This window comes from Ixodes scapularis, unplaced genomic scaffold (assembly GCF_016920785.2).
Source record: "Ixodes scapularis isolate PalLabHiFi unplaced genomic scaffold, ASM1692078v2 PGA_scaffold10__122_contigs__length_95168666, whole genome shotgun sequence".
NCBI lineage: Eukaryota > Metazoa > Arthropoda > Arachnida > Ixodida > Ixodidae > Ixodes > Ixodes scapularis.
Window position 1 is genome coordinate 59,684,747 of NW_024609836.1, and position 16,504 is coordinate 59,701,250.

The 16,504-nt window shown below is 47.2% G+C and overlaps 1 protein-coding gene across 7 annotated transcripts in view; it reads right to left on the reverse strand.

Moving 5' to 3' along the window:
- LOC8052247 (RNA-binding protein Nova-2) overlaps nt 1–16,504 on the reverse strand; it is an 82,773-nt gene that overhangs the window by 7,625 nt on the left and 58,644 nt on the right. Inside the window, exons 1-4 of one of the 7 annotated variants that reach the window (XM_029991655.4) lie at nt 13,725–13,830; nt 8,785–9,174; nt 3,257–3,400; nt 125–279 (exon numbers count right to left, since the gene is read on the reverse strand). In XM_029991655.4, the coding sequence (XP_029847515.1) occupies nt 125–279; nt 3,257–3,400; nt 8,785–8,812 (327 nt within the window). In that variant the 5' untranslated portion in view covers nt 8,813–9,174; nt 13,725–13,830. Of the gene's footprint in view, nt 1–124; nt 280–3,256; nt 3,401–8,784; nt 9,175–11,866; nt 12,087–13,187; nt 13,318–13,724; nt 14,084–16,013; nt 16,036–16,504 lie in introns of those variants that run through there. The other 6 variants (XM_029991658.3, XM_029991656.4, XM_029991660.4 and 3 more) reach the window with 6 other exon arrangements.

A 16,504-nucleotide genomic window follows, 5' to 3' on the forward strand; every position in this document is an offset into this window, starting at 1 on the left:
AAGAAAAAGAAAATACACTGGTGGCCACACGACCATACGATTTTATAATCCAGTGGGGGCCTTATGAACTTGTAAAATGTTTCAACACCAGGCAAAACTCCCCAGACCACGAAAGTCAGCTCACCTGCTTCTCTCTTTCCGCAGGTTGCTTATGGTCGAAGTCTATGGCGATCTTCGCCGTGGGGTCTGGCTTCTCCTTAATTTTTTCCATGATAAACTCGTGTATACGTAGGACCCCCTCCACGCTTCCTGTGATAAGGCAGACCCTCTCCGTCGTTCCTGGAAGCAGACGGGTCCACACCCTCAGCCGGAAGAGCATGCACAACCAATGACAGAGACACGCTATCTCTTCTGGTGCCACACCCTGCTCTCTTCCTGAATGCATTGTGTGTCTCTCGAGGATAGCTTGAAAGGGATCGCTTGAAAGGGAGGGATTGGTGGCCAAGCGTGTGAACCCACCGTAGCTCCGAGACTGTGGCGCAAAAGCTCGCGCTGCAGAACCCAGGGGTTCTAGGTTCAATACCCACTCCTGCCCGTTCTGCTCTGGATAAGCATCCCCCCAGCATCTGGTCATGCCTCATGTTTCACGACATGATGCACGTGAAAGCCCCCTGGCTAGTAGTCGCACTGCACTGGTTAAATTTCTCATCCACAACAGAGACACCGGACATGCATTGGAGCCGACGTCCCACTGTCTAAACATACACACAAGAGAATTACCTTTACTCGAGAGGATTCCTAAAAGGATTAACATTTCATTGTCAATTACGCTTGATGGGGTTTTCTTTAGAAAAAGAAAGCCTGAGGGCTCACTTTCCAAACCAATGAGGGGCACTGGATGCCACAGCAAAGGTAGGCAGTTCAATTTACATCACCTCGAGATCTTTGATGAGCAACTGAAATTACAGCTGCAAGGGACATTCTTGATAGGATTGGCAAGGCTCACAAGTGCGAGGAACAGAAGTGTCGAGAGTTTCCCAATATCCATAAGTGTTCCTAGACACTGCATTCTTCCAACTACATACGGGGCAATGAAGGTTAAAAGGAAGCTCCTGTGCCCTCATTCCAGGCAATGCAACCAAATGACCAACCACACGAATGCATCAGGTCTACTGACTTGTGGCTTCAGAGAAATGCCAATCACAGCACCTCTGACATAAGACATCCCAAATGATGAGTCACTGGTTTGTCAGGCTAAGCTGCCAGCTCATACCGCACCCAATGCAACGGTCGAAGATCGGTGTTGGGAACATTGTGCTGTAGTCTATGAAGCAAGTGACTATGCTGGCGGTTGCCATCATGCCGCCAAAGTGGGTTAATACAAGTTGCATTAATTATGGCAGAGCTGAAGGGGTTAACTTTTAGACATGTTTGCTTCCGCTGGCGAAGACATGTTCGCCTCCACTGGCAACAAGAGATCACACACCTGAAAGCCCTTCCAAACACTGACTTCACACCAACTCATTTCAGGGCTACACAGTAGAAGACAACCCTATTCTAGAGTGGGCACACTCAGGCTGGAGGCATATGGTATAGGCCTCCAGCCTGTCTGTGCAAAAACCTCAAACAAGCTAGTGTTGGCAGCCAATGACAAAGAAAAGCTTTCAGAAGTGATGCAGCTGAAGGACCTCTGACAAGGCATTTATGCATGCCTAGGGTTTGAACAGAAACAATCTACAGAAATCCAACTGTATATGAAGTAATGGCAGCTAAAACAAAAAAAGTTTTAACATTGAAATTATTGATTGAGAATTGGCTGAACTTTTTTTTGGCTACATGCAATGAGGACATGCAACTCAAAACACAGCGGCATTTGACTATGTTTCACCATAATGCAAACACTTTGGTTAAGTTGCAACTGTGGGTCGTCAGGATATCCACGCTTTACATGCAGCGCGGCAACCAATCAAATAGCTTGGCACGTGACACATGAAGTTCAAATGTACCGGTGACCCGTGGCCACATGGGAACGCAACATAGTCAAATGCTATTCAATGAGCCTTTACGTACAATTATGACCGCTAGTCACCAAGACATCTATCTATGCCGCGTATCCCGCATGGCAACTAATTCACGAAGTAACTTTTCACGCGACGGAAGAAGTATGGATGTCTTGGTGACTCGCGGCCCTATTTCGTTGTCACATACCGTAAAAAAGACCGGGGAGGTGCCCACCCCATTTTTTCTGAAAACTGGGTTAATCGAGACATGAGTGCTTGTCCGGTCAAATTGGGTGCTTAACATACATGGATTGCACAATTCCCAAGTTTGGGAAATGTTAATGTGGGCACTTGAACGAAGTGGGTGCTTCTGCACTATTTTACGGTAGTCAAATGCAACCATGTGGACGAAACTTGAGCCGTTCCAGGCGCACCTTATTCGTAAGAAAAGTTTTACGAAGCAGAAATTATGTTGATTTAAAAAATGTGCAGTCACCAGGGGTGAAACAACCCAACTGACTTTGGGAGTCTCACTTCGCATTCCTCCCGCTTCGGTTTTACCTTGACGTTGGGACAGCACATGCGCCGAGAAATAATTAATCTATCTTCCAGCGTATAAGTCGTTCCTTTTGGACTAGTATTGTGTCATTGCGTCTTATACAACGTTGCATCTTATACAAGTTTTTAAAAAAAATATGTAGGAACCTTAAATGCGCACGATAGAGGTTATGTCGACATTTACGACAAAGGAGAACTGGCCCACTCTTCTGGCAATCCGAAGACCAGTGTAGATCCACCGGATGTAGCCTTCTTGTACTGTGGATCAACCTTCCTTCATAATCCTAGCCTGGCAATGCAGTGGCCTCCCACAGAAGTGACGGCCAGCACATCAAAATGAATACTGAAACCGGCTCCCCCTTGTGCGTATATCACAATCCCAACACAGTGCAATCCCCTTGCAATGATATCACATATAATGATGTACTTTTTTAGACTAGAAATGCTCAGTTTCTAGTCCAGGTACAACAATAATCAATTATAACAATTGAATTTTAGGGTTTTCTCATTATTGTTACAAATGGGTTACACCGCACAGATCTCTGGGCTTATCAATGCAGTTTCGCCACGCCGACCGTACGAAAAAGTGAAACTTGTACAAAGATGCGTCTTGTATTTCAACCGTTTTGTCAAACCAGAACAGGGGGGTAAAACTTGCACATAAATTCCACTGACTAAAAAAAGAAGGAAAATGTGGCATTTCTGTTGTGGCGTCAGAAGCATTCCCGAGGCAAAACCCATAGGCCAAATGTCCTCACCGGGATAGAAGTCGTTTGACTTTGACATTTTGACCCTGGCCCCGGCTTCTTTCTGGAGTAGTGCAATCGTTTCCCCGCCCTTGCCGATGATGGCGCCGGCTGCCACTGCGGGCACCAGAATCTTGAAGTGGTATGTGCCATTGCCTGCAGGGGGCAAAAGCAACGACTCCATGGGAGCAAAAGCATGAGCAACCAAGCCCCCCACCCCGTTCAGAGACACACAACAGTGAGAAAGGTCTATAGTATGTTGCAACGCAAGACACATAGGTCAAACTCCTCCCCAAATAGTCCTCCACACTTTCCACTTTAGCAGAGCAAAAGCTGGAGAGGGAATGAGGGGAGAGGAGGAAACAGCCAATAATGACAAACAGGGCTTTGTGCGGGGGCTATTCCTCTGCTTCACCTGCAAAAGACCATAGTTTGTAGGGTTTGGCACTCAAGGCCCGTACACATAGTGCCGCTTCCTTGTGTTGCATCAAGGCTGGTTCACGCGTGCATTTGGCTGCGATAGACTGCGACATGACAGTTTCTGGCCGCTTACAGTGAAAAAGAGTTATCTGGCACGCTGGCGCCATCTGTTGGGCAGCGCTCGAATACTTGAGATCCGTACACAAATAGACCCAAGATTTTGGAGTATTTGAGAGAAAATCTTTGTGCGACCCGTCAGAATAGCATCCTATAACGTTCTCGGAATTATTTTGTGCAAATGGCGAGAGAATAATGATACATAAAATATATAAAGATTGAAAGTGTGTCCCCTCGTCGCAAGCGGCTGTGATGCAGTCGATCGAACGTGAACACAGATGTGCAAACCTGCCTTTAAGTTACGAGAGCGCGTCGGGAGTCGTCGGGAAATCAGCGTTTCGTACGATGCATGGACGGCAATTCGAGGGGCATCTTTTTTATGGGACATATGAAGCAAGGGTATTCCGGTGAAACATGGACTTCAGTGCCACTGCATTTAGGCAGCACCGACAATCGTAGATGTACTCGCTCGCCGAAAAGCATTGGTTGCGAGGTTAGTTATTTGTTTGCCAGAATGAACAATGGGCAATGCAAGAGATTGGGGTGATGAAAGTCATAGTAAACGGTACCAGTTGAGGCGGCAAACTTTGCAGACCAGAGATGTCGTAATGAGACTACCGTAAAATCCTGAGCAAGCACCCACTGAAAATATAGGGGTAACCACATGCGACTCTCCTTCAGTCAACAATACGTAAAGATATGTCCTTCGTGTAGTTTCCGAAGGTTACAAAGTTGAAGAGTGGGAGCTTACTGTGGAACGGGCGAATGCTCGGTATTTTACGGTAGATTGATAGTCTGGACACGCAACTGTACTACATGCCATGCATTACAGCCAGTGAATGGCATTCTGCACGCTTTGCCCCATTTCTCAGATAAAGCTGCAAAACCAAGGCCAGCACTAAGGTGCAACATATTGCACACCGCAAAGTAGTGCATGGCCACACACCGTTCACCGTATGTCAGCAATGCGGTTGGAGCTACGTGCACGTTGGACCAACTAACCGCCTCCTGTTCATCCCAACCCCAGGCGGAAATATGGCAAAAGCTTTACGTACGACTGGTCCAACGAGCATGTGGCTTCCACCACCCCGTCCACTTAGCGGTGAAAAAGGTGTAGTAAGAATAAAAACTTTCTAATGCAGTGTTGAAGGGGAAGCATGGAACTGAATGACTTAACTTCATTATCCCGGTGCCATACTCCTATCAGGCCGATAACACTGACATCGGGATACATGATGAGCCCATAAGCAGTGTCCTATGCTTCAGCAAGATCTAACCACCTAGGTCGGACTAGTGCCACTAAAGAAGCCACACTTCACAGTATTGACACTTGGCCATATTGTGGCTTAAAATCATGGTTGCCAGTTATCTGAAGCTTTATCTGAAATCACTGGAAACGCTTTTCTATCCTCCACAAATGTTTAAACAGTTAGCGACAAAGCAAAGCAATATTACATGAGCTGCCTAACACGAATCTAATGCTGAGCAAGTCAAACTTTTGAATCATGACAATCGGCAGTTGTGTCTGCTCTGCACAAGCACCAAAATGGCGACGCCCACAACAATGTCGGGAAACGGAGTGTGAATACTCTAAGCGCAGCTCATTTAGTGGCTCTAGCTTGGACTAGCAGGCACTATGTCAGAAACAATCTTAGGTGTCCCCCTCTAGCTCCCAAGAGGTTTGCACTACTGGGTTAAAAGGAAGACATTAACCTAACCTACACACAGCAATGAAGAATGTTACAACTAGGATTTCGTGAAACTGCCCCCCCCCCCCCCTTTCCCCCTGCTAAATGGAAATCCACTAGAGAGCATATGTAAAAAAAGCAACCCGGTTCTACGGCCGCGTGTTTAAACGAAAGTGCCAGAATTACGACCAATATAATATTTCCAGAATAAATGCAAACTCCCATTGCTCTCCGTTTTATTATAAAGAGATCACGGAAAAAAAAAAATATTTTGCTCAGTTAAAAATCTTTTTTTCACTTTCAAATGCAATATATATATATATATATATATATATATATATATATATAAACTCTGCAAGATGTGGCTTTAATAATTCACTATTAATGTTTACAAAACGTGTCAGTGCGACAGTCATCAAAACTAAAATATCCCAAATTATTCGCAAGCGTGAACAGCTGTTGTAATAAATCGTTTGCAGAGATAAAAAAAGTAAAAATTATACAAACGTTGAACGAGTTTGTACGCCACCTTGAACCAAGACGACGTGCGAATTTGCAACCACTTAATGTTCAACATTGAGTGGTTGCGGTCGTCATAGCTGCCTATGCAATGCTCTGTTCGAACCTTGCCGACTCCATACTATCATGAGCTGCACTGCCAAGTTTACTTGCACATTATGATCCACACATGTGCTCTCCTTGGCTCGGGAGTGCCATTTGTTCCCATCGAGATCTCTACGAACCTAATTACTGCAAAAAAGAAGCGCCGTCGGCACTGACTGAATATGTAAGCAAGCTGCGTTGCTAAGCCCCGTTTTCGTGCTTTTCATCGCGAGTCTGCTTCAAATGCTGTTGTACATGTAGAGCTGCTCATGGCATTGTGTCGCCAACGAGGCTACACTCTCCCTGGTGCAACAAGGCATTGTTAGACCAGGGAGACTAGTAGTGCATTGTTATTTGGAAAATATCCCACCTTCAATTAATGCAATAACACATTAACACATTTTGTGTTAATGTTGAAGGTGTGCAATGATCACCTTCCATGATCAATGTTGGAAGGTGCTAGGTCTCGTAATGAATGAAAATTGTATGTGTTACCACATGGCAAGAGGGACCTGCACGTTACAGGTGCCGAATACTCCAGTTTCGCTACAATTCAAGCATGATAGAGAAAGATTATCCTATAGTTCCTTCAAAGTATTCGAAGTGATGGGCATAAAAATGTTTGCCAAACAAAATATTTTATAAAAGCTAGTTCACAGGGCTTGAAGAAAGCACCGGTCTACCCAGACGTAAAATATAAAGCATTCATGACAGCATCGGACACAGACCCAGGGCGCACAAAAACCATTCGCGGAAGCTTCAATGTCATTTTGTATTAGTTGTGGAAAACTGTCTACGCCACCTCCAAAAACTATGGTAACATGCGTCTTGAAAACGAACACAGTTCTCAAGACATGTTATAGCCATACTTAGGGTTCCGTGTTTTCAGTAAATACCGATGAACCCCGAAAACTAACCCCCGAGACTCCTCCCTGAAAATTGGGGAAAACAAAACTCCCAATCGAAGCTTTCCTATACTGAGAAAAACCCAAGTTTCCCGAGCAAAAATCTAGAGCTACAATTTTATTTGTTGTTTGCCTTGAACACAGCTGCACTGAACTGTCCACGAGGTTACTTTCTTCAGAAACAATAACCCTTTTGTTTCCTTGTCTTCTTGGTACTGGGAAGTTTTCCAAGTATTTAGGTCAGGAGCGTGCACTCTCGAGAGTGGCCAATTCCATGCCCCTGTTTTGATTCTTCAGCATAAGGCCCGATACACACCGATTTCTTGTCCAACACATAGCATTTATGCCAAAAAACGCAGAATCTCTGGGGAAAAATAAACCTCTGAAAAAAAAAAAAAAAAACACACCCTGAATTTGGAGAAAAATGAACCCAGAAAACAGTGAACCCTAGTCATAGACGAAATGAGAACGGCGGAGAGGTGTCTCAGTCGTACCGCCTACAGCGCAAACATTCTACTTTGGACGACGCTTCAGCATCATCGATGATACTTTCTGGATGCGCACGAAGTCGCGTGGTTCTACAAACCGCATTACGCAACACGTTCTTGCAACGGAAGCATATTCTGTGAAACTCCGCTAACATTCAACACAAATCTTAGCGCTGCTCAAAACAGTTTAGAATCGTTTAGAGAAAACAAAAAGAGCAACTATGCAAAAAATATGTGTGCTCATGAAAGTTTTTGTCTACTTTCTCAAAGCACAAAGGAAATGAAACTGGCAACAACTTGAAAAGAACCTCTTGGCAATCTCAGAGTGGATGATTGCCGTTTTGCTAAACAGTTTCGTTCTTCGGGGTGCCGGCCTATTTTCCTGCGACCAATGAAGAGCTAGAAGCTGAGTCTCAGTGAAATGTCGGCTGTCCTCTGGCTTGCATCAAGTTTATTTCAAGTTTACGCTTTTAGAATTTAGAGACTCCTCTTTACAAGAAAGCAAGTGGCAGGTTAACCTATCTGGGCAATGTCAATTTCTAGAAGATCTACAAAGACAAAATCGAAAAAGTACTCTAACGAATAGATAAGACATTTGCCCATTTCAGCACCGAGTGCACTCTACCATACCGCAATGCTACAAATAATCGATGCCGGTTTCTAAACCCTACTACAAAAACAGCAAAATCAACATCGACACCCGCATTGCACTGTAAACAACAAATGTCACAAAAAACAGATGTAACAGACACACGGTACTGAAAACGCACCAGAATACCGCAAACATTTCATACATGGCATGCAGAAAATGAAGTGTGCCAGAGCGCAATGAACCCTATGCGGATGCCCCCCAAAAAATTGGGTTAAGCGCAAACTGGTACGCTAAGTGGTCATGCACAGGTTCCCCGCACTTGAATGTAGAATGCGGTGAGAGATGGCGGATGGCATATGAAAAGCTCCTTGGATGTGCCTAAGGTTGTCAACACCAACCTCGACTACCAACCCAACCGTGACCAGTTTCGTAAGACGTTCCGGCCCGCTCAAACTTTTATTGTAAGTAGAATCCGCGAGAGATTTTCGGCGATGAAAGCAAGCAAGGCGCGCGGCGATTGTGAGCGCGACCAAAGAGTCCGCTGGGGGCGCGACGAATGAAAATGGGGGAAAGGAAGATCCGACGTGGCGTCCGCGGCACGCGTGGTGGTGAGCCTAACCATGACGTCTGATGGGACTGAGCTTTGATTTGGTGGTGGTGCGAACACACGGAGCGAAGGAGGAGACAGAACAACAAGAGAGAGGAAGAAGAACGGCGAAGTCCATACCTGACGCCCTTCTTGGTAATTCGTCCATTCACAAAGTTTTGACGGAGGAGAGGGGGGGTAGGAGGAGGGTCTGGCACTCCTCGAGACTCGCCTCGACAAATGGGGAGCGTCACGCTTGCAGCGCGTAAACTGCGTCGCCTCCCGTGTCTCTCTCTCGCTCTCCTGGCTAACACGCTTCTTGCGTCTGCTTGCAGCAGCAGCGGCGGCGCTCACAAACTGTCAGAGTTTCTTTTTCCTGAGCATGCTGGTGCGTCCCCGTTCGTGGCAGCGCTGTCTACTCCACACGGCGGTACCCAGACTTCTCCCCACGCTGGCTGGTCTGCGTTCCGACGTCGGGCCTAGGGGGGCCTATCCGCTCAACTTCGCATCAAAACACCCGATTGTATCGTACTGCAAAGGAAACAAGACACTCCTTAGTGCTGTGGAAAAGACGTTGCATCCACCGCTACAACGGAGTCAGACTCGCAGGCAGGGATGCCTTAAGACCAGAGCTTGGCACGACCCTACCAAACTTGGGCCCGGAGGACAGGTGCATCTAATGATTGTTTTGTCCCTGAGGATGCATGCATCTCAGGATTGTTTTATTCCCAGGGGATGTGCGCGCCTCGAGATTGTTTTGTGCCCAGATGCGTGCGGTTTGAGATTGTTACGGGTTCTAGCATGGGGTGGGGGGTGGGGGGACAGAAACAGATGGTTTAAATGGTAAAGTGCACTAACTCCATAGCTAGAATAACTATGTACGAGCAACGAAAACTTAACCAGCATTCATACTTATGACAACTAAAATAACCCTCTAAACATTTAAAACAAAAAAGTTTTTTTTTTTAGAACATTAAATGGACGCAACAGCCGTACCACTAGCCTGGAATTCGCCGAACCTTTGTCAAGGAATGAAAGCCCAAAACCCCTAAAGGCTTTGCAACGACTGGCAATCACTTCGAAACACCTGCATACTTGCACACGGGTAACATCCCAAATCCAAAAAGAAAAGAATGAGGGTTCAACGACTGCACGAAGTCGACGCTCCCAAAATCAACAGCAGCCGTTTGTGTCCAGTCGTCAAAACACGCGAAAAGGTCGCGTGAGGGCAGGGCCCCAGAATGGAATTTTAAATTCAATGCAGCATGTTTTTCCCATAGAGGACGAAGAAAGCAGGGAAGACTCGACGGGCGGCGGACGTCAGTGCACTGTGCGTCAACGATAGACTTTCCTTGCTTGGAGGTAAGAACTTTTTGTATGCTAATGGGAAGGAAAAATCTCGGAGGGTAACCTGATATCCTTGAACCGCACAAGCAGGATGCAATGCGACTGTAGTTTCGAGTGGCCAAACTGCAGACCTCTCAAAGCTGTAGGCTCTACCAGAAAGGAAAAAAAAAATATGCTATCAAAATTTTCAGCAGAAATTTGGAAAATCTGAGTGGGAGCCACTTGAGGAATTCATGCTAAAAACAAAAAAGGAAATACCCAGGAATGTGAATGGCCTTCCAATTCCGTTTTCTTCGCAGGTTGAGTAGTGTCAAAAACCAGTTTGAGATAAATCAGCCCTTCTATGAAGGCAGAACGAAAGCTCCAAGCACAACAAAAACCAATGGATCTCCAGCTGCTGGAAAAGGCCTGGCTGTACCAGCTAGATACAATAGCACACTTTCTCTCGGACTCGTTATGGGTCACAACCACAATTTCCAAGTTCTTTACTGCGGTTAAGGGTGTCCGTGGATCCAGGGCATGAAATCCTTCCTAACCTCAACAATGGCGCAGAGACAAACAAGCACACTTGCCAAGGTGCATCGAGACAGACTGCCAAGTTCACTTCCTGTGAGAAACGGAAGGAGCGTAACAGCCGTTCAGGCGTGAATGAAAAGATCCCAAGGCTGGGGGCAGAACTAAACAGACGCACTGAAGTATGTGACCAGAGTACAAATGCACGCACCTTTCCACAACAAAGGCATTCTTTCGCAGTGTCCGAGGGGCCCCGCAGTGAATGTGCCAGCAAACCGTTTGCAAGCCATGGCCGAAACAAATGCTGCGGTAAAGAGTCGATCCACCTTCGCAGCGAGCGAAGGGGGAACGATTGCACTCGTGGAACGGTCGCTTCCAACGAGATGAATCGAGGCCATTCGAATAGGGAGATAAATTCACCGACATCGCGTTACGAGATAAAAGATTGAATGGAGACACCTGCCACACCCACTCAACACCAGACAGAGGCTGGAGTCGGGGAAACGACAGAAGGGTCCAGCAAAAGGAAAAAATGTCGCTGCACGCTTGGGACAAAAGGAAACGCAATTGTGGGCGATGGCCTGTCACTTCCAAGCGCTGTCACGGATTTCGCCACGTATGACACCCTGGGCAGCTCACCAATAAAACCTGCACGTGTAAGCAGTAGAAACGCCTGTTGGGCCGTCAACATCCGACGAGCCAAGAAAATGACACACGGACACCGTTCGAACACCCCAAGAACTCCACATGGGGTGAAAAGGTCACAATCGCCCCCTCCCAGTCGGGGACAGAAGGGGGGGGGGGGTGAGGAGGGAATCAGATATACCTCCTCTTTGAACACCCTATCAGACTAATCACAGAGGGGGGGGAAGGGGGAAAAAAAAGATAAATCAGTCTAGTGCGTCGACCGCTGTAGGAGCTGTACCACGCGATAAAACTTGGGGAACGATCGTGCGAGCTAACCAGCCACCCAATTCCAAAACGGCAGAAAGGTGAACGGAGGAATTTCTGCGGAAAAAATAAATGCACACACGCGTTCACGGAGGGCCTAGGCCTACCGGCTGCAAGCACGTTTTTCTGCACGTACCGGAAAACCACCGAGCGAGGCACAACTTTTTAAACGCGATCGCAGCGAACACAAAACCGAAATCACTGGCGGGGTAGAGGTTAGACTCGCGACACACTTTTTTCACGATAAGACCGGCGAGGTTGTGACGGGGGGAGAGGCGTATTCGCTACCTCGAGACGACACACACACCGGAACACGGGCACCCACCGCGACACGTCCCCCAGGCTAAAACCCACCCGACTTTGCGAAGAGAAAAGTAAAGCACCGATCGAGAGGAATCGAGCCAATGCGCACCTAGCCCTAAGAGAACCATCCACCATACCCCCCCGTGAAAGAAACACGCCGGTGATGAAGTTCCGTCTCCGGTCAAGCTCTCCGTGCGGTCAGGTTCTTCGGTACGTTACGTCGACGCATTTTTTTCTTTCAGTGCCGTTTCCGTATTTTCGAGTATATTTCTTTCGTTCTTTTCCGTCACACGTTGGATGCAAGCAAAGGAACTCTCCGAAGAGCCCAGAACGATAAACCGATTAGGCAGAACACGTCATCCACGCTGTCGTTCCTCAAGTTGCCCAGAACTTTTTTATTTTTTTTTTTCGGAGCTTTCCACGTCGGATAGAAGGGGAAGGAGGGAGGTCAAGCACAAGGACGTCTCAAATTTTCTCCCCCCCCCCCCCCCCATTTTTCCTTTTTTGGGGCTTTTCTCGACGTGCTTTTCCTCATCTCAAAACAAGCAAAATAAGAGGAAAAAAAAAAAAAAAGGCTAGCCGGTTGAGCGACACGGAACTGCTATGTCCTCCACCACCGAAGGAGCGTTGAGCACTCGCGAACCACCAACACGCTTCCAAGACGTTTTCAATCCTCTTCCAAGAAAGAAAAACAAAAGGAACACGCCGCTACAAGTTCTAAACAATCGCACGATGAATAATAAACCGAGCGAGCTCTACGAAGACTCCGGACAACGCCAAAGCCACCCACTCTGCCGCCGAGAGGCAGTCTGTCGTCCCGGAGTCTTTCGGCCACGAGACGGGCCAAGCGAAAACCACGCCGGTCGCCGGTGAAAAAAAGGGACACCGCGCGGACCCTGCCTCGTGATGTTTGGTGGTTGAGGGGGTCGGTCCCGACAATAGGCCTAGCCCCAAAAAGGGTTGCTGTTTTTTCCTAACCCTGCCTCCTCCCCACCTCTCGTCAACTCTCCGAAGAGGCCATCTACGGAAAACCGAGACAGCACGGAAAAAAACAACTCTGCCACCACCGACCGCAAAAATAAGCACGAGCGCTCGGCTTTTGCCGTTTCGAACGGAATAAATGGAGAGCTAAAAACCTAGCCCGTAATAGTGTCGAAACGCTGGAACTAATAATGAAGGTTAACAATAAGAATAGTAAAAAAGAAAACAGTCCGACACGCCGGGACTGATCGTGCGACGAACGATATGTTTGAAGTAGTGGGGGGTGGTGGCTGCATGGGCGAGGTAGAAGAAACAAGCAAGAAAAAAAAAAAAAAGGGTCTCGGGGGTGGTGGGTCCCAAACACGCCGGTCCAGATATCGTCGCACAAAATGTAAAAAGGCGGAAAAAAAATAAATAAAAGCTCGTGATGTTTTTTGAGGAGCACTTGCCTTCGGCGCTGCGAATATCTTCCGTACAATGCGTTGAAAATGGACGACCTTCGCTGGCGGAGGTAGCCGGCAACAACTGGTCCGGCGAAGCGGCACTGTCCCACATTGCGTCGCTCGACAAAAATACAAACTAGGAAAGAAGAAAAACACATCCGAGTTTCGTCCCCCCTCCCCCCCTCCTGTCCCTCCCGAAAAAAAACGAAGAGCTAAACCCCCCCACACCGGACTGCAGGGCGGAGTGTTCCTCGATTACGGAAACCAAAAAGTAATAACGATAAAAAAAAGGGAACTGCGGTAAGGAAAAAAAAGAAGCAGCCGAGGGCCGAGTGCTGCTGTTTCTCCCAGGGCCCGGGGGACGGCAGAAAGACGACGCGTTCGAGCGCGAGCCTAGTCCGGCGCTCGGGGTGTGGGTTCGCCGACTACGGGGCACCCGCAGAGGCCGCTATGTCATATGGTGCCCGTCCCCACGTCACACCCGACTCGGAGCCCCGTGGCCCTGACGCGGTGCCCGATACCGCACACAAATGGGTACGCTACCTCCGCCATGGTGGGACCTTTTCGTGGCGCCAATATCGAGTTCGGAATCCAGTGGCCTCTTCCTAGAATCTCCAATATCGGGCTCGGCACATCCATTCACACCTCCTAACCCCGTCGCCATCTTCAAAGCAGAAAACGTCCGGGCCCTGACGTCATACACCGACGTCACGGGATCGCAGCAAAAAGTAGCAGACGGCACGGGAATTTTTGTTGTTGTTGTTCTTCTTTTCCTCGCTTCGCCGCCGCAGCGAGCAGTTTTTCGAGCACTTTCGACGCAAACTGACCTGGATTTGTCTCTGAAAAAGACGCAATCTTTTTTTTGGGGGGAGGCTGGGTCCTAGCTCGATTCTCGAGGACGAACTGAATGGGGGACCCCCTCGGGTTTTTGCGGTGAACCGGCTTTCCGTGAGCAAGCCGGGACCGGATGTGACGACACGAACGGGCCTACTTCCGGCCGGCCGCTTGACACGTGGATTGCTGTCTGGCTGGCTACGGGTCCGTTTTCTGCGTCGTTAGCGATCGCTCGTCGCGTGTTTTTGACTCGGCGATCGCAGCAATCGCTATCTCTGCACGCGCAGCCGCAACGAGCATGGCCTGTACACTCCAAGCCTCGCACGTACCACACGCAGCAAGTATGTGTGAAAAAAAAAAAAAGAAACAACAAAATGAAGAGGAAAAAAAAAAAGTCAGTTGTGCCGACTCCCCACCCATATAAGGCGACCTGCCAATCCAATTTCGCGAGAAAACAGGACGTTGCAACGCTCCAACTCGAAAAATAAAAGACAAAAATAAAATCGGCGCGCTAAAAGCGACAAAAATGTGTTTAAGCCCTGTAACTACTGTCTTTAACTTTGGCTAGCTTCCATCCCGGTTAAAGAATAAATAAAATAAAAAATATAAACCTCGCGGTTAGGCTTAAGCGAATCTGACAAACCGGAGGAATGCTCCTTCTATTAAACATTCTTGTCATTCCAGAAAAAAACGACGGGGATCGGCGGTAATGCAGAAACGGAAACAAATAAAAAAAAAAAAAAGACGCGAACAAAACGACGGAAGAATGGATATCAGGGCCAGCGCACAGGTGTGTGCGGTCTCTCACGTGCCCGGTCCGCAGAATTGCCGAGCAGAGCAGCTGTTCAACCTTCGTCGCTAACAAATGACCGTCCGTAAAAAACCGTCACGGCTTATGTAAACGTCGTAAACAGCGAGGGCAGCCCTCGCGTAAAGCTAGACTCGAAATCGTACCGCAAATTATATAATAATAATAAATATATATATATATATATATATGTATAAATATATATATATATATATATATATATATATATATATATATATATATATATATATATATATATATATATATATTTGTTTGCTGGAGGAAAGGGTACAATCGAATATACGGCAGAAAACGCTTCTGTTTCGAATACAGCCACTATAAACTACCAGTAACAATCAACCTAACCTAACATAACTTAATCTAACGTAAGTTAACCCAGCCGAACTTTACCTAACTTAAAATAACGCCAGCAAAGTTAACTTAACCTGGCTTAAACTAATCTAACTTTATGTAACCTAACAAAATCAGGCATGTTGAATCGGAACCACGCGGTAGCTGTATAAGCTGTGCTATTCTGTAGTCGTGAGTGACGTGCTGAACTTGGTAATACGTACATATATAAATTTACGTCTCAAACTACTCTTTGCGCAAAAGCAAAAAAAAAAAAAAAAAAAGAAAGAAAGAAATGAAGGGTTGTTTATGAGAACAGCTAAGAACTTACACAAAATTCTACGATCCAACGCGAAACCACATTTCTCTCTCTCTCTCTCTCTCTCTATATATATATATATATATACACTCCCTCGAACCTAAAACATGGTGTTTGATCCGCGTCCAATCCGGGGACAGCGAGATAACCGAAGCAGCGAAGTCTGCGCGCATCATGAATTCATTAACTGCTTTCGAAGCACTCCAAGCTTCCGCCTCAAAGCAGGTACTAAGCGACGACTAAAGCGAAGGAAGACCACAGACACACATGAAAAGATGAAAACCGAACATCCCAACTCCATCCACGCGACGTCACGGACAAAGTGATCGTTGATGCAAAACTTCCGATCAGGGTAGACGTACGAAAGCGTCGATGTAGCACGTCGACTACGTACGTCGAGAAGGACACTGAACTCAGCAAAAACAAATAAGCAAATGCAGAAACGAGACGCGACATTTGAAGAAAAAGTGCTCGAGTTCGCGCACCACACGTGATCGTCTTCCCCGCAACACACGCTTACCGTGCAGAGGAGCGACATTCGCAGGGGAGCGGGCGGGAGACTTGAATAAAATCCGTCTTCGCAGCGATTGGGCACCATTTCGTCGTCCTCCGAGCGCTCCCGATTATGTAGCACGAAGACGTACGCACCGTACCACTTCCCACGCGCCAAAACCGCTGCGCAACAGCCGTTTTTAAACAAAAGGATGTCCCAAGCCGCGTTTACACATCAACGAAGCCGCTGCGTTCGACTGGCACCCCACGCGACCGCTAGGTGGCGTAGCAATCGATTTCGTACGGAATCGTTCGTTTCTCCCACTCACGACGTAGAGTTAGACATTTCACCCTTCGCAGTCGGAAACCCGACCATGACGCAATAGTTCCATTCAACTTTCTATGCGAAGGGTAAGTAGGATCATTGAGAGTAACCAACTATAACTTACTTAGAAGGACGCCTTCATTTATCGTGCGCTCGTAACACCAACAACCCCAGGCTGCTGTAAAATACCCGTG